Source organism: Sordaria macrospora, chromosome 6 (genome assembly GCF_033870435.1).
Source record: "Sordaria macrospora chromosome 6, complete sequence".
NCBI classification, from domain to species: Eukaryota; Fungi; Ascomycota; class Sordariomycetes; order Sordariales; family Sordariaceae; genus Sordaria; species Sordaria macrospora.
This window is the reverse complement of record NC_089376.1, coordinates 2,214,636-2,236,665: the sequence shown is the minus strand read 5'-3', so window position 1 is coordinate 2,236,665 and position 22,030 is coordinate 2,214,636. Positions and strand designations below refer to the sequence as shown.

General features: G+C 50.0%; 8 protein-coding genes across 8 annotated transcripts; 6 read left to right on the top strand and 2 right to left on the bottom strand.

The window, feature by feature from the left end:
* Positions 1–138: 138 nt before the first annotated feature.
* Positions 139–2,904, bottom strand: SMAC4_07385 (uncharacterized protein; the record flags this gene model as incomplete). The annotated part of the gene is made up of 2 exons (XM_003345046.2): positions 1,942–2,904; positions 139–1,869 (listed from the first exon to the last, which is right to left on the bottom strand). Exons 1-2 carry the CDS (start codon positions 2,005–2,007, stop codon positions 139–141), a joined length of 1,797 nt encoding a protein of 598 aa, XP_003345094.2. The 5' UTR covers positions 2,008–2,904.
* Positions 2,905–3,219: 315 nt separating this feature from the next.
* SMAC4_07386 (uncharacterized protein) lies at positions 3,220–4,302 on the top strand. The gene is made up of 3 exons (XM_024655894.2): positions 3,220–3,503; positions 3,599–3,654; positions 3,725–4,302. The coding sequence occupies exons 1-3, from the start codon at positions 3,362–3,364 to the stop codon at positions 3,890–3,892; spliced, it is 366 nt and encodes a 121-aa protein (XP_024511049.1). The 5' UTR covers positions 3,220–3,361; the 3' UTR covers positions 3,893–4,302.
* An 11-nt stretch (positions 4,303–4,313) lies between these two features.
* Positions 4,314–6,203, bottom strand: SMAC4_12717 (uncharacterized protein). The gene is made up of 4 exons (XM_024655892.2): positions 5,791–6,203; positions 5,590–5,739; positions 4,799–5,536; positions 4,314–4,736 (listed from the first exon to the last, which is right to left on the bottom strand). The coding sequence occupies exons 3-4, from the start codon at positions 4,823–4,825 to the stop codon at positions 4,521–4,523; spliced, it is 243 nt and encodes an 80-aa protein (XP_024511048.2). The 5' UTR covers positions 4,826–5,536; positions 5,590–5,739; positions 5,791–6,203; the 3' UTR covers positions 4,314–4,520.
* Positions 6,204–6,437: 234 nt separating this feature from the next.
* On the top strand, positions 6,438–7,530 carry SMAC4_07387 (uncharacterized protein). Its single transcript, XM_066090619.1, has 3 exons — positions 6,438–6,821; positions 6,895–6,952; positions 7,019–7,530. The coding sequence occupies exons 1-3, from the start codon at positions 6,638–6,640 to the stop codon at positions 7,428–7,430; spliced, it is 654 nt and encodes a 217-aa protein (XP_065947493.1). The 5' UTR covers positions 6,438–6,637; the 3' UTR covers positions 7,431–7,530.
* A 1,177-nt stretch (positions 7,531–8,707) lies between these two features.
* On the top strand, positions 8,708–11,028 carry SMAC4_07388 (uncharacterized protein; the record flags this gene model as incomplete). The annotated part of the gene is made up of 3 exons (XM_003345049.1): positions 8,708–10,157; positions 10,227–10,579; positions 10,642–11,028. The coding sequence occupies 3 exons, from the start codon at positions 8,708–8,710 to the stop codon at positions 11,026–11,028; spliced, it is 2,190 nt and encodes a 729-aa protein (XP_003345097.1).
* Positions 11,029–11,645: 617 nt separating this feature from the next.
* On the top strand, positions 11,646–13,556 carry SMAC4_07389 (uncharacterized protein; the record flags this gene model as incomplete). Its single annotated transcript, XM_003345050.1, has 1 exon — positions 11,646–13,556. One exon carries the CDS (start codon positions 11,646–11,648, stop codon positions 13,554–13,556), a length of 1,911 nt encoding a protein of 636 aa, XP_003345098.1.
* A 4,740-nt stretch (positions 13,557–18,296) lies between these two features.
* SMAC4_12616 (uncharacterized protein) lies at positions 18,297–19,730 on the top strand. Its single transcript, XM_003345051.2, has 2 exons — positions 18,297–18,611; positions 18,680–19,730. Exons 1-2 carry the CDS (start codon positions 18,383–18,385, stop codon positions 19,264–19,266), a joined length of 816 nt encoding a protein of 271 aa, XP_003345099.1. The 5' UTR covers positions 18,297–18,382; the 3' UTR covers positions 19,267–19,730.
* A 399-nt stretch (positions 19,731–20,129) lies between these two features.
* On the top strand, positions 20,130–21,823 carry SMAC4_07390 (uncharacterized protein). The gene is made up of 2 exons (XM_003345052.2): positions 20,130–20,466; positions 20,534–21,823. Exons 1-2 carry the CDS (start codon positions 20,303–20,305, stop codon positions 21,399–21,401), a joined length of 1,032 nt encoding a protein of 343 aa, XP_003345100.1. The 5' UTR covers positions 20,130–20,302; the 3' UTR covers positions 21,402–21,823.
* Positions 21,824–22,030: the final 207 nt, after the last annotated feature.

Genomic DNA, 22,030 nt, shown 5'->3' with positions numbered 1-22,030 from the left:
GGAGACGACATTGTTTGGCACCCGCAAAGGTTTCGGTCTGCCACTCTCCCCAATGCTTTGTTGGTATTAATATGTTTATGCGGTAAAAGAGGCATAACGATCGCACCTTGGTTAGTGAAGCTTCCTATGGCCAACTATTTATGCCATGCTACCGCCACTCCTGTTGCTCCCTACAAGCCCGGCCATCTCTAGTAATGCTCTGTCGGCTTCAATGTCGCCCGTCCCCAGGTTGATTCTCCTTCTAGCTTCAGCTTCTCTTGCTTCCCACGCCCATTGTTCTGCTTGGTGCCTTGCTTCCTCGTCCCCGCCGCAGCCCCAGACCTCCACGCTTTCAATGTCAAAACGCTCTTGGAAATTATACTCTCTGACCATGCTCGTCTGAAACGCCCCTCCGCTTGAAGCATAATCATGGGTGAAGCAGCCATACTCGAAGCTGCCATCTAACATCAGAGACACGGGCCCAAGTGGGATCATGCCTGACCGGCGATATGCTTGGCTAGGCTTGGGCGGTGGACACCCGAATGATACCCCGGCATGGCTCGTTGAGGCTGAGGGTCTGGTGAACGAGACATAATCCTTGTTTAGTGGCGATGCTCGAAAGAGGTCATGTATCGGTTCGAGCTGGAATAAAATTGTTTCCTCTCCACCAAAGCACTCCCTATGAGTGAGTTTCCAGGGCTCGAAGATGTAGACCCCGAAGGCGAGTCGCTCACCTTCGCCAGAGCTGCCGGGGGGAAAACGTCTCGGGGGCAAAGAGGCCCAGAAAGCCGGCACTGATCCGTTGCTGTGATGGTCAGACTCATCCAGTAAGCGCGTTCCGCTAACAAGCAGGATCGTCGGCGCTCTCCAGTTGAATACTTTCGTCTCGAAACTGCCCATGCTGAATCCGTCTAGATCTCCGGCGTATAGGAGGCGTATTCGTCGGAATAGAAATGAACCGGGGATGAAGAAGGACATTTGTGATAGGATACTTGCATTCATGATGGACCCGGTGTCTTGCAATAGCGGTTGCCTGGGTTCGGGAGGCATAACTGGGGACCTGAACGTATCACCCTTGCCTTTGTGAAAGTCGAGTTCCTTTGAGAAAAGAAAATGCTCAAAAAGGGGGGCGAGTCCTTGGAAGAGAAAGGGCAGGCAGCCGGCTATGACCTTGTTGAAGCGGTGATATTCGATGCCTGGGTTTTGCTCCACGTCAAGGAAGGCCGCCAGAATAGACTCGGCTGCTGTCCTCAGACTTTGTAGTCCGGCCCCGGTCACGCGATCGGGATCAGAGTCCAAACTGTCCTGGCCATCGAGTGGTGCGACGAGAAGGAGGAGCATGATGAGTTTCCGAAAATTGTCCCCCGGTATCATAGCCCCGTGAGCGGCGGGCATATTCTGCTGTTTCTTAGAACCCACATGGCCCAGAGCATCGAATGCAGCAAGTACCAGTTCGTCATTGTCGAGCCCTTGTCCATCACTTCCGATTTGTTCTCTTGCGTTCTTCGAGTGACTGGGCGTGTCGACAGCCGGTTTCGCAAATTTGCGATCGTAAACGGCCAGGCTCTTGAATAGCAACTTGGTTTTATCAGCAGCCCGCTTTCCCAACACGCGCCGATATCTGTCAGTCACGAGAGTGATCACTATGACCATCTGCTCCAGGCCCAATACGGCGGGGGCATCCTCCAGAAAAGGAAAGGCCGCAATGTAGGATGCCATCTGAAAGAGCACAGCAGAGACGTCGAGAATGCCGGGAACTTTGAGATATTTCGCAACGGTGCCCTCTTTGAGATAGCCTACACGCTGCTCATGGTCGGCCAGGCTCTTGAAGACTTGCTTCAGCGAGTACAGCTCAAGAGATGTAAAGCACTTTTCTGCAAATATGTTGGCCTGTGGGTAGATTAGCTTGGTCCAACGACAGAATTCGCGGTCGGCGGTTCAGCGGCATCGAACAAAACTCACCAGTTCCTTGACGATCTCTTCGTGGGATAGGGGGGCCGGCTTCTCCTCTGACAGTACTTGGCCCATGGTAGCTGAAGCCGCAGCACTCGAAACGTGAACAAAAAATAGCAAGCAGCAAGGCCGGGAGACTGGTTGTATCAAGGCAACCTCAAGACATGGTATGTGGGTGCAACTGGCCACACGGAATCATTCGAACCTGGTTTAGGCATAGCATGACCTACGGATAAGTTCGCAGGTTTGGGCGTTGAAAGGCCGTAGGTGGATGTGGAGAAGGTGGCCTAGTTCTAGAGTTATAGAACGCACCTGCAGCGCGAGATAGGCCAGGAAAATGAAGGTGCTTGAGATGAGATTGGATCCTGCCGGCGAAATGAATGAGGATGGTGGTCGGGGCAGAGCCCAGGAGAGGTAGATAAGTCGGTACTGGGGCAGAGACAAGGTGGGGTCATAGCTCTAAGCAACCTCAACCCGTCAATCCATGGATTCGACGATCCATTTTTGGGTTGGGTGGGAGGGAGGTACAACTACGTGTACGCCAATGTTTGTCCACTTATCGTTGCAGTGGACGTTTGCACCGGTGGTTTCCGCTCCTGCCTAGTTCTAGTATGTCAGTTCAGACTCGAGTCTCTCTCTCCCCAGTTCTTATGCAAGCTGTATCGAAGATGTACCTAGTGGTTGCGTTGACACCCACCAGCTACTAACCTATCCGCCCATGAAACCTAGTCCCCTCCCAGCTCAAAGAGCGACATTGTTGATTATCATCGGGCTCGAACCGCTATGGTTTTGAATAGACAATCGAACACCTCGGTGCCCCCTGCCTGTACAGTAGTGGACGTAGAAATACTGCACCCGTTTGTAATCCAGGTATGAGGTACATACCAGTGGCGTCCCGTGCGCGTTGTACATAGTAAGTACGTATTGGGCATACATTGCAGGTGCGGGGTGAGGTAGCTCAGGCAGATACCTAGCTAGCTGGGTACAGTATAGAGGTGAGAGCGAGGGGGCCCTGGGAGATCCAATCATAAACACTAGGCCGAGGCCGGTGTATGTGACACCGTACAACTACCTAGGTAGGTACATGGTTGTCTACGTGCCGCAATCCATGTGGGAGACGAGGACGAACTGGCTCCTAGCTCCATGGAAGCGAGGAACTAGAACTTAGCTTGCTGTTACCAAAGCATCACCTGTTTTGAGTGTCTTGTGCTAGGTCCCTTCCATACTATAGGCGGGGCGTCCTACTATATAAAGTGGTCTTCCATCATCATCATCATCATCATCATCATCATCATCATCATCATCATCATCTGTCGTCAAGCCTGACCTTGACGCCTTCGTTCTACTACACCCAAGAAATTGATTTCTGAAACTTGACGGCCACAGTCAATCGTCGAATCTCGAGTGTAATTAGCCCATATTCAACACCATGGCCGACTCGAGCGACAATGCCAACCAAGCTCCCGCTATCGACGAGACTCCCATCTCTCCTAGCCGTCCTGACCCCCAGCGCAAGAACTCTCTCGAACAGCATCTGAAACATCGCCCGGTGCGCCAAGAACTGGTGAAGAGTATGATCTTCTGCCCCATGTTCAAGCAACCGAACGCATAGTTGCACGTATGTTGAACAAGGTTCACTAATCTGCCAACAACTGCCACGATACAGAAAACATTCTTCCGGCATCAAATGCAGCTCCGGGGCTCATAGCACAGCAGAAAGAGGTAATGTTATCTTGTCAAGGCTGATTTGTCCAAGGACCGTGCTGACATCCTATCTTTGCCCCGATACCAGCTCGAAAAGCATATGCGTGCTGATTCTCTGAACGAAAAAATCGCCCACCGGCCCTCACCGGAGTCATTGATCAAGGAAGGAGTGCTTCATGAAGACCCACGCTCGCCGGAAGAAAAGTACCAGGAGGCTATTGAAGAAGAATATGCGAAAAGAGAAGGCGGTGCTTAATCAACACCCACAGCATGATGTTTTCTGCCGTTTATGAAGAATTGCTGAATAGTCCGACACAAATCACCAAACAACAAGTCTTGATTGGACCACATGATCTATTTAGTGAGCTAGTTGGATCGCGATGAGCGCCTCTCCCCACGGCGACGGGATGACCTCTACTCTATATATCTTTCTCCTATATTCAAGACCCGACGCGATAAAATAAACGCAGACAATCTTAAAGTAGCTCTCAGGGTGAATACTGTAGTTCATCTCACTACGTAGCGTCTATATCTCGTAGAATTGATAAATTATATGCTCATTCAAGCCAGACCATGTTGTTTTGTATAAGTTTTGTTACTTCTTCGGCAACAATAGGACTTTGAAGATCAAACAGCGGGACAGAGTAGCACATAACCACAAACTGGAATGAAAGCGTTGGTACAGTGCAATGAGCACTGATTCAGAGAACAATGGAATAACTAAAGATGCAACAAGTTTATCGTCCACCATTAAACCTGGAGATATCCCTTTAACAGCCTGGCTGTCAAACATCCTTTATCCAATGCTCTGCACTACCTCCTACCCAAAACAGGAAACTTCAGTCGACATAATAAAATCCTGCAATCCAAATACAATCCCACGTCTAGTAGTGCCACAAAACAATATCGTACATTATCCTGTATGTTGGGTAACGGGCACCAAGCGATATTCCGCAGATGTATACCCTAGGGCAAAGGCAGACGCCGTTATCTGCCGTGATAATAATCCGATGCCCGAGGCTCGTCTTTGGCCGGATTCGCTTGGTGGTGGTTGATAACAACGACCTTGTCCTTCCTTTTGGCAGTGACACTATGGTTTTCTTGCACAGAAGTTAGCACACGCAATCTATGATGCCGACTGAAAAGCTGAAAGTGCACATACTTGCAGTACCATCCCTGTAAGAGACATTCGACGAGGACCTTGAGTTGCTGGACGATGACGGTGATGTGGTGCGTGAGCTATGGTAGGAAGACTTTTCTTGGTTGCCACCCATTTTGTTGGCCGGATAGGAAGCTGCTTGGGCGTGCTGTGGTGGTTGGAAAAGGAGAAGCGTTGCTGAGAAGATGCGATCAACTTGTAGAGGCTCGAAAGCACTTTTTTGTTGGGACAGGGATGGGTCAAAAGTGGTAAGGACCACAGTGATATGATAGAGAGCTTATATAGACTTGGTGTTCTGTTCTCTACTTGAATTTGACGATCTGGAGCTCATGAGACAGAGCGAAGCAGACTCAGCATTGCTTTGCCAGGGGACTAGCTGTACGCAGCACTGCCTCGGTGAGTCCTAGGCGGAATGGTAGGCACTGGCCTTCATTTCCATTTGACTGCTGGAAAGCACCATAGAACGAAACAGAATGACTCAATCCGGCCGCTTGGAGGTTCAAGTCAAGGGGAGAGGAAGGTAGGTAGATCCAGATGGCGCAGCTGGTGGTCACCGAGCCCTCTTTCCAGCAAAGCATGACGACAGCAGCAAAGCAGCAACCAGGCCGTCAAGGACCGCAAACTAAACAACCAGGCCCATGGTCAGGCACTCGCAAGGGGTTGATTCTGGACGGCGAAGATTGAGGCCAGGGTAGCTTGCACCAAAGCCCAAATTGCCGTATTGGCAAAGAGAAGCAGGACCTTCCGCTTGTCAGTTGACGAAGACCAAGCAGCACGGAGACAGAAGAGCTTACCAAAGGAGGCATGAAGCGATTTCATGGCAGATAACCATTGCTCGCCAATTTGCGTCGCTTCGCAGGCATCACGGCTCGTAAATCGTAACAAAAAGTCCTACGTTGGCCTAACAGACCAAGGGGCGACCGATGTCCAGATTGCTGCCTGGGCTGCCTTGTGTGTTAAAAGATGCCGGCGACATGACTCATGGGTTCTCGCACTTTTGTCCCTTTTGTGCTGTAGGCCGAATGCCTTCTTTTCAGCCTTGGTAGGACAGACCGACAGACGGGACACTGGTCCTTCGTGCGTGAAAGCCGTGTGAAAGAGTAGAAGCGGTGGTGATGCGTACGAGGCAGAAAGGGGGACGCTGCAAATTTTCGGTGAGATGGAGGCAATGCCGGAGAGTACCTAAGTACCGGTAGGTGAAGCACAAGAGGCAGATTGCAGGGCGTCCTCGGTCAAGCATCTCAGTCTGCCCTCCCTGCCTCCCTCTGTCTGGATGGCCCGGGCAATTGACGGCTCAGCCACGGAAGAGTTCATCAATCTTTGACTTTTGGCCTTGGGGTCAAAACCATGTCCATGGCGCTCATACTATGATGAAGAGTAGAGGTAGGCGGAGGGGTGCGAGCTGAAGAATGTTTAGGCGATGCGCAACGTACCTCTACGAGTACATACCTACAATGAGGTACCCAGCTCGCTCATACAGTCTTGCTTGTTACTCGCCCAGCAAATGGTCAGGGGTCGGAAGAGATGTCGTCATGACCCCACTAATTGATTGCCTGCCGCAAGGTATCATCTGGTAGGTAGACGTAGGTACCTGGCTCAACTGTAGGTAACACAACCGCTTGGCTTCCAATTGCTGGCCTAGCTCACTAGGTGAGAGGGGAGCATCCATTGAGCCAGGTGTCCAACTAGGTACTCAAGCTCCTACAGTTCAACCCGACGACCTTCCATTGTCTTTCCAGAGTCCGCAATCCACGTTTCGAGTCTGCCCCTTTCTCATTATTCTTCCCTTTCGCAGATACCCAACCCCGAGTACGCCCAATTCAAAATCGCCAAGCCGCAATCATGAAGTCCATTTTGCTGTCTCTGTCGCTGCTGGCCTCCGCCACTGTTGGCGTCCTAGCCTCTGAAGAGCTGGGCATCGACGTTACAGTTCCCGTCGAGTGCGCTCGCAAGACTCGCAAGGGCGACAAGATCAACGTCCATTACCGCGGCACCCTCCAATCCAACGGCCAGCAGTTTGATGCCAGCAAGTCACTCTGCCACCAGGCCGTCAATGTGTTCTGCGCTTCGAGCAATGCTAACATCCGTGACTGCTCCAGGCTATGACCGCGGGTCACCCTTCAGCTTCAAGCTCGGCGGTGGTCAGGTTATCAAGGGGTTGGTTGACACTTGATCGCTGTAAAAACCAGAAACAAGGCGGTGCTAACCCATTCGATCCGATAGATGGGACGAAGGCCTCGTCGACATGTGCATCGGCGAGAAGCGGACATTGACGGTTCCTCCCAGTTACGGCTATGGCCAGCGTTCCATCGGTCCCATCCCGGCCGGTTCCACCCTGGTTTTCGAGACCGAGTTGGTGGGCATTGACGGTGTCCCCAAGCCCGAATCCATCGTTTACAAGAAGGCCGCCGAGAAGGCCGAGGAGGCTGCTTCCACGGTTGATGAAAAGGCTGCTGATGCCACCGACAAGGCTGGAGAGAAGATTGCGGAGGCTACCGAGAAGGTCGAGGAGAAGGTCGAGCAGGCTTCTGCCAATGTTGCCGAGAAGGTGGCCAGCGTGGTTAGCGGAGCTGCCGAAGCCGTCAAGACGGTTGTGGCCGACACTGATGATCTCCAGGAACATAACGAGCTCTGAGACGCATCAACTTTATCATGTTCGATTCTACGGTATATATGTACGTAACAACGTAGTTGTAGAACCAGCCACATGCACCTGCCGTTAGTTTGACGTGCTGCAGGGTTTCTTACCATCGTGCGCGTGTATTTGTTGATGTCGCCAGTCTACCAAAGTTGCCTCCCGAACCTTCGAGGGCACGGCATTTCAGGCACGGTGCCTTCACGTTCGGCCGGAAAAACAAGGGTTGGTCTACACACAGCATCTACCATCAACTCGAGGGAGGCAGGCTTGTAAAGTCGTCCTTCGGCCCTTCACGTAAAAATGCCGGCGACATGGTTTTGCCACGAGACTCTGATAATGGTGAGCTTCAGTTGGTGTGCAAAAGTCCCGTACATCATGGCTGGGTGTCTATAGGGTCAAGGCGGTGTCTATGTACAGTAAGTCGTTCTTACCATATCCTAGGGTTAGGTTTTTCGCCGAGTGAGTGATGACCGCAATTTGTGAACTGACTCGTGACAAACTCTTCCCTGACAGCGACAGCCGCTGCACGTCTGGGGTAAAGTCCTCCAGCGGACGCGATCCGACACCGCAATCGCATAAACGCTCTCATCTTACTCATTGCTACCTTGACTGCACCTTCCACTTGGTGTTGCTTGGTAGTAAACACTTCTGGTGAAGTGCTCAATTCCAGAAGTTTTGTGCGGCGAAGGAAAACATCGCTGGGCCGACGCAGGCTGTGAGTCTGAAAACAAGGCTTGTCCTTTTAACCCGAGCAACTGGATTATCATACATTTTAAGTGGTGCAATACTAACATGCACGGATACACTCTGCAGGCGAGGGGGGACTGTAGGTCCAGAAGCATCGCTGCGGCATCAAGCCTTTCAGCCCGCTCACACAAAGCGCTTGGTCAAACAGACAGACATTTGCAGCTTTGTTCGGGGCTGCTGTTGCTTGCTTGCAGAAAGAAGCGGCAAACCCAATCGGTAAAACGCTGACCCAGACGGAGCAGGGACGGGATCACGAAGCCACCGCTTTCGCACCATCACCTATATCCAAAGTCTCTCTCGCTTCACTTACCTGTTTTGGTTTATATGCGGCTTTTGCAACATCAAGAGTTGACGACATGCTGCTCATTGATGATTGCGCACCGCTAAAACTCAGTCATGTGGTCAACCTGCTTTCAACGCCTTCCTCCACCGGCCGAATCTCGCAGTCACCAAGCTTCGCTCTTACATCGAGTGGGAATATTTAGTTATCCGTGTATTTCCGCTTCACCAGCCAACTTCTCACCATCATGGCTCATAGTGCCGGAAACGAGAGCGCCTCCTCGAGGCTTCGTGCCATGTTGCCTCCCGTCAACTTCATCAGCATTCACTATGCCTACTTCATCGTCGTCTGCATGTTCGCCTCACTCATCTTCTGGGCCTCGTCCAATCCGGCCCATAGCATCAGCTACCCAGATAGCTTATTCTTGGTCGTGAGTGCTGCCACTGAGACTGGACTGAATACTGTCAACTTAAGTGAGATGACAACATGGCAGCAGATCTTGCTTTTTCTTCTCATCATATTCGGCAGTGCCATCTGGGTTTCTATCTGGACCGTCCTAGCCCGCAAACATGTCTTTGAGACGCGCTTCAAGGACGTGGTCCGCGCCGATCGGCTTCGAAGGGCCAACAGGCCGAGTTTAGGCAGCCTCTCACGCTTGAGGTTCATGCCGTCCCAGGGAAGACGGTCGCTGAATGTCATTCCATCGCCGGCCATCAACGACACCCCTGATGTGGTCGGCAAATCAACATCGAGTCCTGTCAATCTTGATGATCCAATCCTGAATGTTCACGAACATCACACCCAATGCACTGGAACCACCGGGTTTTCTGACAAGAACGAGTCGCAATGTTCCCCCACGCTTGCACATATCGCATTCGCCGAATCGCCACATTCAAGCCCCGAGAAACACCCACCAACTGGCATTTCTACGGCGGCGCAATACGGATATCTTGGAAGTTTGAACAATGCGACCCGCAGGATCGGCTCTCATAGGCATGAGCCTATGGAACCCGAAAGGAACGAGAAGGGCGAGTTCAGCGTGCGCAGTCTTTTCGCTCGCGCGGCAGGCAGAAACGCACAGTTCCACGATCTCTCCCGGGAGGAGCGCCGTGTGCTTGGAGGTTGCGAGTACCGTGCTCTGAGGGTTTTGGCGGTTGTCATACCGCTCTATTTCTTTCTTTGGCAGCTCATCGGCTGCATTGCGTTGGGCGCCTGGATCAACCACCACCGCCCTGAGCCGCCCCTCAGAAACGGCATCAATCCGTGGTGGCTTGGGATCTTCAACGGCGCCTCGGCCTTCAACAATTCGGGAATGTCCCTTCTTGACCTCAACATGATACCATTCCAAGACTCGTATTATGTTCTGGTCACCATGGGATTGCTCATCCTGGCCGGAAACACCGCATTTCCCATATTTCTCCGGCTGATTCTGTGGGGCCTCCTACAGGTCTTGGCCGTAGCGACCGGCGAGACCGAGTTCCATGAACTGAAAGAAACATTGCAGTTCATCCTTGACTATCCCCGCCGAGTATACACAAACCTGTTTCCACAGAGACAGACTTGGTGGCTGGTTTTCATGCTTATCCTCCTCAACAGCGTCGACTGGGTCGCTTTCGAGCTTTTGAACATCGGCAACCCCGCCGTTGAGTCGCTCTCAAAAGGCTCGCGAGTTATTGACGGTCTCTTCCAAGCAGTTGGTAAGCTTTGTGTTGGGTCTTTCCTGCTCGGTCAATGTCGCACTAAACAAAAGCTGACCGTGTGGATAGCTGTACGTTCTGGAGGGTTCTACGTGATCGCTATCCCTTCGTTGTACATTGGCGTCCAGGTGCTGTATACCATCATGATGTACATTTCGTGCTTTCCTGTGGTTATAACCCTGAGGCACACAAATGTGTACGAGGAACGCTCGCTGGGTATCTACTCTGGTGACCCGGTACCGTCAGATATCGAATCTGGTTCACATGGGCCCTCTGGGGTAACAGGCCTTGCTCGTCAACTTAGCCACAGCGGGACGTCAGCCATCGGTCGAGTCTTTCACCATACTTTCACTTGGCATGGGGTTGGTGTGCGCACCCCTTCGACAAACCCCGCGGCTAATTCCCGCATCAGCTTCATTGGTGTAAGTTTTGGTGATCTCCCCGACCTGACGAAGGACTGGCCTCATAATGACTTGCCCAATAGCAACAAATCCAGGGACAGTTGGCGCACGATATGTGGTGGCTGGGGGTCGCGGTCCTTGTTATCGTTACGATCGAGACAAGCAACTTCTTGGCCGACCCGGTCACTTTCAGCGTGTTTAACGTGATATTTGAAGTGGTCTCTGCTTACGGCTGCGTTGGAATTAGCGTTGGGCTCCCCAACGCCAACTACAGTTTTTCTGGGGGATGGCATACTGCTTCGAAGGTGGTTCTTTGCGCTGTCATGTTAAGGGGACGGCATAGAAACCTGCCAGTGGCACTTGATCGAGCGGTCCGTCTTCCCGGAGACGAGATGCACGACGAAGAAGAGGAGGATCATCGGCTTCGACGGAGCGTTACTATTCGTGGCGTTGGGTTTAATGAGGGCTAGTATGCTTTTTTTTTCTTGTCGGTATGATTGCTGGCGAAAATTTCTCTCCTGAAATAGTGATAGGTGACGCAATTCATACCGGCAGTGCGATATCGAGTTTTTGTATAAAAGTCTGGGGCAACTTGTTTGCACTTGGAAGCAACTTTGCTGAGTGCACTTGTTCGTTGGAGGTACCAGAACGCTGTCACGCCGATACTATTGGCAGTCAACCCTAACCCCAGTTGTAAATGAAAAAAGGGGGGCCACGCAGGAGGTCTCGTGATTTGGTGGCTGCTAACGCGACGTTCGGAGGTTCGGTGCCCACCCAGCGCGTCGCTTATTGACTTGAAGCCTCCGACGTAACCTAACCAACCGTGCCTCCTTGCTTACCTCCCCTCCGTCCCGTCTCTTTCCAGTTTACCAAGATTGCACCTGCGTGATCTTCATTGTTAAAACTGCTCATGCGCGATTGTCTCATCCAATACGCCGCCGATTGGTTTTGTTTTTACTCGCACAGCGCCAGATCCCCCCGCAAGCTGTATCGGAGAGGCACCGTTTGACCTGTCACGCTCAACCCTTGAAATGCGCCATCATTGCCAGAGTCTCCGCTACTGCTCACGCAGCACTATCTCTACACCATGACCACAACAGCACAGCCAGAGACGAGCGCAGCCGATACAGACGACCCTAGCGGATCCACAAAGAATTTGTCACCTCTACGAAACAACCCTGAGGAAAACAGCGAGGATGCAGCTGCTTCACTCAAGTACAGCCTCCTGGGGCCTTCGCTGCTGAAGGCTGGGCAAGATAGCGTTGACCAGTCCAAGGTGTCCGAGATCATCTACTCAGTCTCCAGAGGTTCCAAGTTCTTCAACCGCGAGGAGGCCAGGGACAAGAGTCTTACAGCCAAGATCGACCAGATTCTTAGCAAGAAACGCCAGCTGGAGAAACTTGACCTTGGCCATGAGCTTCGAGTTGCCGATAACCTTGAAAAACAATTGGAGCTCTCGCGGGATCTATCCCAGCACATAGTTCATATCGATTGTGATTCTTTCTACGCATCCGTCGAACTCTTGGATTACCCTGAATTGAAGGACCTGCCTTTCGCCGTCGGCGGAGGGGTCCTAACCACTTGCAACTATATCGCTCGCAAGTACGGCTGTCGCAGTGGCATGGCAGGTTTCGTCGCCAAGAAGCTCTGTCCCGACCTGATTTTGCTCCCGATTAATTTCGACAAGTACACAGCAAAGGCCGGGGAAGTGCGCGAAATCATAGCCGAGTACGATCCCAATTTTGAGAGCGCAAGCATAGACGAGGCCTATCTCAACATCACCGATTATTGTACGCGACATACCATGACCGCCGCCGATGCCGTGTCCAAAATGCGGAGCGAAATCCATGAAAAGACGGGCATCCCTGTTTCTGCGGGCATCGCTGCAAATACAAGGCTCGCCAAGATCTGCTCCAATATGAACAAACCAAACGGGCAATACGTCTTGCCCAGCGAACGTGCCGCTATCATGGAGTTTATGCGGGACCTTCCATCTCGCAAGGTGAACGGCATCGGGCGCGTCTTCGAGCGCGAGCTTGCCGCAGTGGGAATTCATACACTGGGGGATATTCACCCCAACAGGCAGTACCTTCGTCAGCTTTTTGGAGAGAAAGCCTTTGAATTCCTTATTCACTGTTATCTGGGCTTAGGTCGCACGTGCGTGAAGCCAGCAGAGACATATGAGCGCAAGAGCGTCGGCACCGAGGGCACTTTTCGTGACATGAGTGACCCGACAGAGCTCCGAAGCAAGCTGTGTCGGACGGCAGAGGATCTCGAACAAGATTTGCGCCGGGCCGAATGCAAGGGCCGAACTCTGTGCCTCAAAGTGAAGCTTCACACGTTCGAGGTCCTCACCCGCCAGGTTGTTCTTCCCCGGGCTGTATACCTTGCTGCGGACCTGTACAATTACGCGCTTCCGATGCTTACAAAACTAGAGCAGGAAATCCCAGGCATGAAGTTGCGGCTGATGGGTCTGAGATGTAGGCATCTTGTCACTACGAAGAAACCAGACACAATGGCCTTTTTCGGCCTAAAGTCGTGGGCTGATAGATCGGAAGGCTCCGAGACCACTTCAGCGAAGAAAACGCCAGACGTAGATGGCGGTGAATGGGGGAAATGGCCCACGGGAATATCAGCCGTATCTGAAGAGCAAAGGGTCCAGAAAAAAGCAGAAACAAAACTACTGGGACCGGACTCACCCAGTCAGGTTGCTCCCCACAGGGATGGGACTGAGCGAGAGCCCCCTGTTGCAGAGCAAGAGTGGTGGGATTGCCCAATTTGCAACAGGCCGCAGGCAGCAGAAGAAAGGCGTTTCAACGACCATATTGACCTATGTCTCTCGCGACAAGCAATCCGGGAGACCATACAGGAGGGAGCTGCCATGCCGTCCCCAGAGTCCAAATCCTCGAAGATGGAACACAAGAAGTCCAAGGAGAAAAAGAGAGGGCGACAAGCTACTACACCCGACCCGAAACAGAAGAGGCTTTGTTTTGGATGAATGTTGTGTCTGGACTCCTTAATCAAAAGCAAGCCTGGCCCGCGGTTTGGAAAAGGACGGATGATTCTGGATATTAGGGTTTGCGGCACAAGGAGATAAGATGGCCTTGAAGAACGCGGGGCGGCCATCCTTCCAGTACCGATATATCATTCCTTTGTTGTTCTTCTGTCAACGGGTGCCCGTACAATATGGTCAATATATCATCTTAAGCATATCGAAGACCTGTTAGCGCTCTATCCGCAAATCGTTGTATCTTACACATCCATCACGCCACCACCTTCGTACCGAGTTCAACTCCCCAAACAGCTACGAATCCTTGACACTTCTCACTGGTAGGCTGCAGTTCAGCCATGAAGAAGATGCCGACGAACTGACACAGACGATACAGCGCGCAGAGCGACAATGGATGAGAGAATAACAAGGCACCTTCTCTTCTGGTGAAGCTATGTGGAAAGTTTCCCCCCTCGTCAGTATGTCTGACCGAGAAGTCGGCAGGAAATGCACACAAGGCGTTGGCCAACCACTACGCCCACGGCAGATCTGCGCAGTTCCGGGCCAAGTAGCGTCGGGACAGCCACAATAGCTACCTGGTCCTGAAGATTCGACCTGAAAATGGCCCTAGCCGGGCTAGCGAAGGCCATGGGAGGCGGACTTGGGAATCTTCGTAAATGGTTGAAGGCTCTGTGGTCCTTGGCATGGGGCACGTTGTTGGATAGACAACGTGCACTCATGACCCACCGCGGGCTCAACATGATAATGACGGGCGTAAATATGGACCGTATAGTCGAGAGTAGAGGGTAAATAGATAACCGGACAGCGTCGAATACACTTGGTCTCCATTGCCATTCTGGTTACTGACAATTCCCAGTGTACGCTTTGGTTTGAGAAGCATGAGCAAATTCATGATCGATTCAAATGAGAGTTTTTACTCTGGAGAGCTTAATGAACTCGGAGTCGATGATGTGTGCTGCATGTAACGACTGGGAAGACTTTTAAGACTGTAAACTGGGGCTTTGTCCCTTCCGCCCACAGAAACTCTACGACTAAACAAGTTAAAGTTCCTATAGAAATAACGGCGTGAGTACTTGTCTCGGACTGTAACTCTGTCCAGAATACATACATGCTTTTCTTTTGTTAGCTGTTTGGTCACGTTGAGCTTTAAGAAAAAGATAGAGGTATAGAAGTACGTAGTGTTCTCTGAACCCTAAGTAACTCTTATAGAGTTTATCTTAAATGAAGGTCGCAAGTGCAGGATTTATTACCATACAGTAGGCGCTATAAAACATAATCTTTCCTTGGGCGAAGCCGGATATGCCCACAGAAGACAGTGAAACGCCTATGGAGTTCGTATTTTGAATATTATACTTTTGAAGTACGTTTCCTATTAATTTCTATTGTTCCCATTGCTCCTAATGCTCCCAATGTCTTTTTATTGTTTCTATTGCTTCTATTGCTCCTATTGTTCCCAATGCTCCCAATGTCTTCTTATTGTTTCCATTATTTTTATTGCCCCCATTGCTTCCAATGTTTTCAACATCTCCTCATTGCTCTCAATGTTTCTTCATTGCTTCTATTGCTTTTAATGCTCCTAATGTCTCTTTATTATTCCTATTGCAGACTTGGTCATTTTCGTCTTTGTATTACGAACTTAAGCACGGGTCAACCAAGCCACCGGGACACTGCAGCCACGTGAAGGCTGGGCAGTGTAACCACAGCAGAGGAGGAACTTGTGGGCAGACAAGGACTCACCAGTCAAGCTAGGCTCACCGGACGAGTCAACGGTTACCAGATAGTCATGGGACTCACGGATTGTGAGTAGCCGGAGACAGATATCTCGCAGAGGGCGAGGAGATATAAAGGGACTAGGGACTGCTGGAGAACTTAGATTGTCAGATAGTTCGACAGTAGTCATGTGACGAACGGCAGTCTGATCTGCCTAAATGGGATAGTTGAAGGTAAAGACTATCAGTGCTGTTCGGTGAAGCCAAAAGGTTCACAACAAGTATGTTCGTAATACTGGTCTCGGTGATAATGATCTATTGTATGTGTTGACTACTGTCGAACTATCTGACAATCTGAGTTCTCCTGTAGTCCCTTTATACCTGCTCGTCCTTCTGCGAGATATCTGTTTCCGGATGCTCTGTCGAGCCCCATAGGTTTATCTAATGAGTGTTGGCTCACGGTGAGCCACTGCGCCTGTGAGCGCCTGCATGTGCCATTGTATCCCATGTCGTCCCTGATAGGCTGTGTTGTTTGTCCGAGATGGGGCAGCCAGGTCCCAATGGTCTGGTCGTCCTTTGTGTCACTTAAGTTCGTAACAAGTCAACAAACATTGATCACTATCATTGAAACCAGTATCAACAAGCATACTTGTTGTGAGCCTTTCGGATTCACTGAACGACCCTGATAGTTACTACCTTCAGCTATCTCACTTAGGCAGATCAGACTGCCGTTCGTCACACTTTGAAATTACGGTCTAGTTGCATTTTAATGAAAATTAGCATCTGTTACGATGCACCAGCTCACGTAGTTCCGTATCGCGTAGTTGGGTACAAATGAATAAATAACTGAAGCTAAAGAAGCAAAGAGGGAGAGATTGAGAGCTGGGCTCTAGAATGCATCCTCATATAAGATAAGCTCAGATTCTGCCAGCCTTTATCGTCTTTCTTATCTAATCTAATAATATGTCAGAGTTGCGGGGTCCATATCGTCATAGCATGTTTTTCAAATTTTCTTTACTATTAAATATTAGATCAATATATATATAGTACTAAAATAACTGCAAAATTAAAGTAAGCATTTTACAACCTGTATAATTGTAGTAAATCTTTTTGTTAGAGAAATACTCAGCTGCAAATACTAAAAGTAGCTATTTGAGTTTAGCTTAAATTGCGAATTACCTTTTTAGGATTTCGGGCTTTATAATTAACTGCATTTAGACTGCTATAGACAGAACCGCCGCTCCTTCCTCGCTTTGGAGTGAGCCCATAGACTACGACTTTTGGTGCGGATTTTCTATATCACTTTTGAGCCCACGATAAAGCTGGTGGAAGGAATGAGCGTTTCAAAAAAAAACAAAAAAAACAGCGTTCTTTTTTTCATATCTTAAAAAGCCTAAACTCAATGTAAGGGTTCTACGAGGTATACACACAGGTAGGCCTTGGTGAAAGTGATAATATTCGACAAAGAGGAAAAGGGAAGTCTGTGCCAGTATGGCATGGAGCTTACAGCTAAATACACAAGAGAGGTGCGTATATCGAAGGTGCTAGAAACGCCAAGGTCGAAAATGTGGTTCGTGCGGCATACCCCAGGAGTGCACCCAGTCAGAGGGCAGGCCTGGCTTTCATAGAGTTCAAGCCAGGCAAACACCCCTAGGCGCCAGCCCCATGACACTTAACACTTCTATAAGCGAATAAAACAGCTACCTTAAAAAGATATCAGCATTTTAAATAAGGTCTGGATATGTATATATTAGTATTCATTAATAAAGAGAGTTATATATTATTATCATATGAAGAGGTTGAGAATTCGAGCTGCAAAGTTCAACTACAATACTAACTCTGATTTTAATCTACTAAAGAGTGCTATCTTCTTAACTTATGACAGGCTGGGGTGCATATACCCAGACGGCTAAACCTACAAAAGATAGGACGATGTTCTGCTTGCAAGGCAGAACTCGGAATGCACACTATATAGCCAATGTCAATCTTTGATATAACTGGCTTTCTTACTACTTTTTTTTCCTCAGCCTACAAAAATATTTAAGAGCTGCAACTCTTAATAGTTAGTGCTTTTGTTAAGAGTTATTATCATGGCTAAGATCTATACATTCTGATTAGGTACATTTATTCACGTGACAGTCCATTCTTTTCATCCCTAGACCTACTTTATTTCTATATTTAACTATGCCAGCTAGAGGCAGCACTTTCCCTTCCTTCTTGTATTTCTCAAAGTTAATTATTTATTACATTCGTTAGATTATTCGTGTGCACTGCTCTCGAGATCTACGTGCCGTGACAGTTATAACGCACTACTAAGATACCGAAAATGTAGCGTGAAATTGCTAAATAGTTGCACTTTAGTGCTTATACAACTTCATTGGTTACTCACCCCAGTGGAAGAAAAAATAGCAGGAAAACTAATTAAAGAGATAAGTCCACTATAACTTTTATCTTAATGCAACTTAAAATTTACATTCCAATTACTCAACTACAAACAATAATAAGTAAACAGAGTTTCTTTTCCTCAATCGCATTTTGATTTATCTATTGATAGACTAAATATATCTATGATTATTTTTTGCTAAGAGGTTGAATATTGTCACGGCGCTAGCGGACCACTACATCACTAGGCTATGTTCCAAAAGGATACAAGTAACCGAAGCTGGCAATTCGGTCGCTCAAGCAGTCTTATATAATTGTGATGGCAGTCGAGAGGCACAACTGCAAGGCTGCCATCACAAATATTTAAGTGACGATGTTGAGTTTTGGCCTTTGTTGCGGGGAAAAAATCTGCGGGGCGTTTATTTGTGGCAGGGACTGTGACATCAACACTGCACTGCCAAGGCTCAACGTTTCCTTATTTGAACACCACCTCGGACCACTTACCGATCGCGATGGGTCGCGTAAGGTGGCTTTGACTTCCTGATTTTCTACTTCAACTTTCAACTGTAGTGCTCCAAACAACTTACAAACCACGTCACAAGCCGACAAACTTTTTTTAAATTTTTCTTGGGGGGGGGGGAAAACTGGCAACTGGCCATTGCCAATCATATATTTCTCCAACTTGCTCTGTATTCTGTCCTCAGATCAACGCCGCTTTGCGACATGTTCCTCAAGCGCAAACGATCAGAGTCTGACCTCTCCTTGAGCTCAACTTTGCCGTCCCCATCAGCCGGAACATCCAACGACCATGGCTTCGACCTGAGCGCAATTGCTTCTGTCATCAACAGCCAGAAGTCATTTTCTACTATTCCTTTATCCACGCCATCCCATCTTCATAGCCGCACCATGAAGCGGTACCGCAACAACCGGCCTTCTGAGGAAGAAGTTCATCGTGCGTCTGCCCAGTTCTTCTCTCCCTCCATCGGACACGGGACTAACGCTTACTCGACGCGGTTCCAGAACGGACCCTGAGCTTGCTGTATGCAGCCCAACAGCAGCAACAACAGCAGCAACACCACGAACAACACCAAGCCGCAAGCCCAGCCTTGAAACCCCACCAGCAGCAGCAACTAAGCACTGTCAACGCCGTAAGGCCGACTGTCACACCCCAAAAGCAACAGCAAGCCAGTCGCGGTCAACAGCGATCACTTCACAGCTTCTGGAACCTCCCTGCTGCCCCAGTCACGACAAGTTCCTCCCACATTTTTCCTGCAACATCATCGGACAACTCTGGCAACATCCTTCTAGATACTCCTACAAGCTGCGAGGACTGTGGGGCAGGGCCGAGTGGGAACAGTAATGGTAGCAGTGGGAACAGCCATGTCAAGAGAAGAAGAGAAGGAGGAGGTGACCACGACGTCGATATGATGGATATTTCTACTACCCAGGACGGCTCCGGATATGAACAAGGGAACGACGAATACGACAGTAGCTTATCTCAATGCGAAGCTTGTGGGAAGATGGTTTGTTTCAGTTGTTCCATCAGCAATTTGGGAGAACACAGGAGATGTTTGGCTTGTGCTGAGAGAAGAGTCTGGGTTGGCTAAAGGCCTGTAATGGTCCCATCAGGTTATCAGCATGGGAAAGGATGTAAAGATACCACTGTCTTCAAATGGGTTTGGATAAGGCGTTCTCCAGGGTCTTGATGATTGCTGGCTGTGGGCGCATTTGGCGAAAATTCTGTTCGTGTTTTGGTATATTCTACGTTTTCTCTTTTTTTTGCTTATATGCTTGCGAGCGGATGGCTTGTCAAGTCTGACGGGACCACGCGGCGGCACATACCTTGAAAGGATACTCTCAACTACAAGGCAGCAATAGTTTCCGTGCTGCTACAGCAATAAACCGCGAGGATAATCGAGAATCCGGCATGGAAAACACCACTTGATATATGGCCGGACGAGGATCAATCTACACAGCCGATGAGCTCGGTGGCACGGTGCAAGAAGGATACCTATGGAATGGGGTATACCAACACCATCGTGCCGAACGGACAGGCTACCTTAGGAATATGGTAGCCCTTTCCACGGAACGGAGATATTGAAGGAGAAGAGGAAGTAATGTCCGTGGCATGTGACTTCCGCTTGGGCTTGGGTAGAGTATAAGCCCCAGCAGAGCCAAATAAACGAAGATATCGACGGCTTTTGTTTTCCATTGTAAACACCGGAGATCACAAGATCACGCGACGGGTTATGCATGCCTATTGACCTGCCTCGCCTAACTGTCCGACTACACAATAAACCCCGCATCCTGCCTCTGTTAGGTGGATACCTGGTATGCCTATTTTCTTAGCGTGCTTAACAGCCTTAGCTCTCCCGTGTAAGCGCACCTCTGTGTTTACAGAGGACGTCATCCTGCCGACAATGCGGGGCACTGGTAGAACTGATAAATACCTACCCATTGCGCTTTCCTCCTGGCGATGATAGTTTTCACCACACATATTCCGGGCGTCTTTGCGAGTAGGGATCGTGAACTGCCTACCAACCACACTCTTTCGCATTGATCTCTCGTTGGTTTTGTGTACAAGCCGTTCCCGTATCATACTCCTACAGCAGACCCCAAGAGGCTTGCGGACCTCGGTCGAACATGGCGGACTCCCAAGAAACGCGACCGGCTAGCCATGCTGGCTCCTGGTACCTGGGTAGTGCTGCCCGGCTATCCTTCCAGCTCGACGAGTATATGAGTCGTGTCCCAAACAAGCTGGACGGGAAGGACCTCCCCATCCCAGGTGCTCGTGTGATTATTGCTCCGTCAGGCTCCCCATCAATGATCCACCAGCTCGTATGCTTTTTGCAAAAGCTAACCGGCCGTCAACAGGCATGCTGGCTACTCGTACTCTGGGCCATGTGCTGCATGGGCCTACAAAGTCCTCGACCTCGCAAACGTGAAGCGTGTCTTCCTCCTCGGTCCATCACATACCTTCTATCTAAAGGGCTGCGCCCTATCGGCGTTCGGAAAATACAGCAGCCCTTTTGGCGATCTGGCCGTGGATGGCGAGGCCATTGACGAGTTGATGAAAACCAAAAAGTTCTCCACGATCCCAGCAGATTATGAAATCCAGGAGCATTGTCTGGAGATGCACCTGCCCTACCTGTGGAAGAGACTTGAGCAGACGCTCGGAAGCGACAGTAGCCAGTTCCCGCCCATCGTGCCGATCTTGGTGGGAGACCTGTCTGCAGACGGAGAGGAAACCATTGGCGCGCTCCTTGCACCATATCTGGCAGACCCCAAGAACGCATTCATCATCTCATCTGACTTTTGTCATTGGGGGAAGAATTACCGATATCGGCCCCAATTATACAAAGGCCTCGTTCGTGACCAGGACGCACAGTGGGCGACTCTCAAGATCCAGCCGATCTTCGAGAACAAAGTGGATGGAACGGAACCGAGAGACGCAGACGTGCCTATCCACGAGGTCATCAAGGCACTCGATGATATGGTAATCGACGCGATCAAGACTGGCGACCACAGTGAGTACTACAGCACTCTCAAAGGGACCCATAACACGGTCTGTGGCAGACACCCTATTGGAGTTGTATTGGCAGCCTTGGAGGAGTTTTTGGGCGGCGATCAGTCCGGGGGAAGTAAGGGGAAGTTTCAGTTTATCCAGTATCAGCGAAGTAACCTGGTTGAGAGGCAAAGCGACTTCAGCGTGAGCTATGTGTCAGCTTACGCTGTTCTCTGAAGCGAGTTTGAAGATGTGGTGGACTGATACAGTAAGGTTAAGTAAGCATAGGATGAGCATGGCCGGATTTTGGGGAGAAGAAGTGTTGCGCTCGGCGATAGTAAATGCATACCTACACGACAACAGCTAGAGCTACGGTCGATATGAAACGGATTGTGCAAGAAGCCAGTCAGGACAGGCGCGCAGGATACTTTGACCATGTAAATGTATGCACCTGTCGATCTTTGGTCTGAAACTCTCGATTCAAGCTCGGTGCCAAGTCAAAAGATGCCGTTATGCCATGGTCTACATGGGGGCAGCCATGCAGTGAGTGTCCCCGGGTCCCTGCCCGAACCCTGCACCAAGACGGAATAAGCGGGGCCAGGCGGGTCCAGAATCCAACGAATCGTCGAATCTCGAATCCATGGCGGCGCAATGATACAGAAACTCCACTTAATTCTTGCCAAGCGTTGAGCGTTCCTGAATCCAATCCATGCAAATGCTCGGCTCCCCTGAAAAAACAATCGACGCTCGTCTCATCTTTGTGGACATTGTTCCGTATTAAGCGTCTCGTCTCCAAGTAGGTAACACCATTTCTCAGCGTGCCGACAAGAAGTTGACTGTTGGTACACGTACACTACTAGGTGTAA

What these genes read in the sequence shown, in the direction of transcription:
- SMAC4_07386 (XM_024655894.2), top strand. Translation starts at nt 3,362, where the DNA reads ATGGCCGACTCGAGCGACAATGCCAACCAAGCTCCCGCTATCGACGAG. An exon ending in GCGCCAAGAACTGGTGAAGA is followed by an intron (nt 3,504 to 3,598) that starts GTATGATCTTCT and finishes GCCACGATACAG; the next exon opens with AAAACATTCTTCCGGCATCA. An exon ending in TCATAGCACAGCAGAAAGAG is followed by an intron (nt 3,655 to 3,724) that starts GTAATGTTATCT and finishes CCCCGATACCAG; the next exon opens with CTCGAAAAGCATATGCGTGC.
- SMAC4_12717 (XM_024655892.2), bottom strand. Translation starts at nt 4,825, where the DNA reads ATGTCTCTTACAGGGATGGTACTGCAA. An exon ending in TTACAGGGATGGTACTGCAA is followed by an intron (nt 4,737 to 4,798) that starts GTATGTGCACTT and finishes CTTCTGTGCAAG; the next exon opens with AAAACCATAGTGTCACTGCC.
- SMAC4_07387 (XM_066090619.1), top strand. Translation starts at nt 6,638, where the DNA reads ATGAAGTCCATTTTGCTGTCTCTGTCGCTGCTGGCCTCCGCCACTGTT. An exon ending in CGGCCAGCAGTTTGATGCCA is followed by an intron (nt 6,822 to 6,894) that starts GCAAGTCACTCT and finishes TGACTGCTCCAG; the next exon opens with GCTATGACCGCGGGTCACCC. An exon ending in GGTGGTCAGGTTATCAAGGG is followed by an intron (nt 6,953 to 7,018) that starts GTTGGTTGACAC and finishes TCGATCCGATAG; the next exon opens with ATGGGACGAAGGCCTCGTCG.
- SMAC4_12616 (XM_003345051.2), top strand. Translation starts at nt 18,383, where the DNA reads ATGTTCCTCAAGCGCAAACGATCAGAGTCTGACCTCTCCTTGAGCTCA. An exon ending in TTCTGAGGAAGAAGTTCATC is followed by an intron (nt 18,612 to 18,679) that starts GTGCGTCTGCCC and finishes ACGCGGTTCCAG; the next exon opens with AACGGACCCTGAGCTTGCTG.
- SMAC4_07390 (XM_003345052.2), top strand. Translation starts at nt 20,303, where the DNA reads ATGGCGGACTCCCAAGAAACGCGACCGGCTAGCCATGCTGGCTCCTGG. An exon ending in GCTCGTGTGATTATTGCTCC is followed by an intron (nt 20,467 to 20,533) that starts GTCAGGCTCCCC and finishes GGCCGTCAACAG; the next exon opens with GCATGCTGGCTACTCGTACT.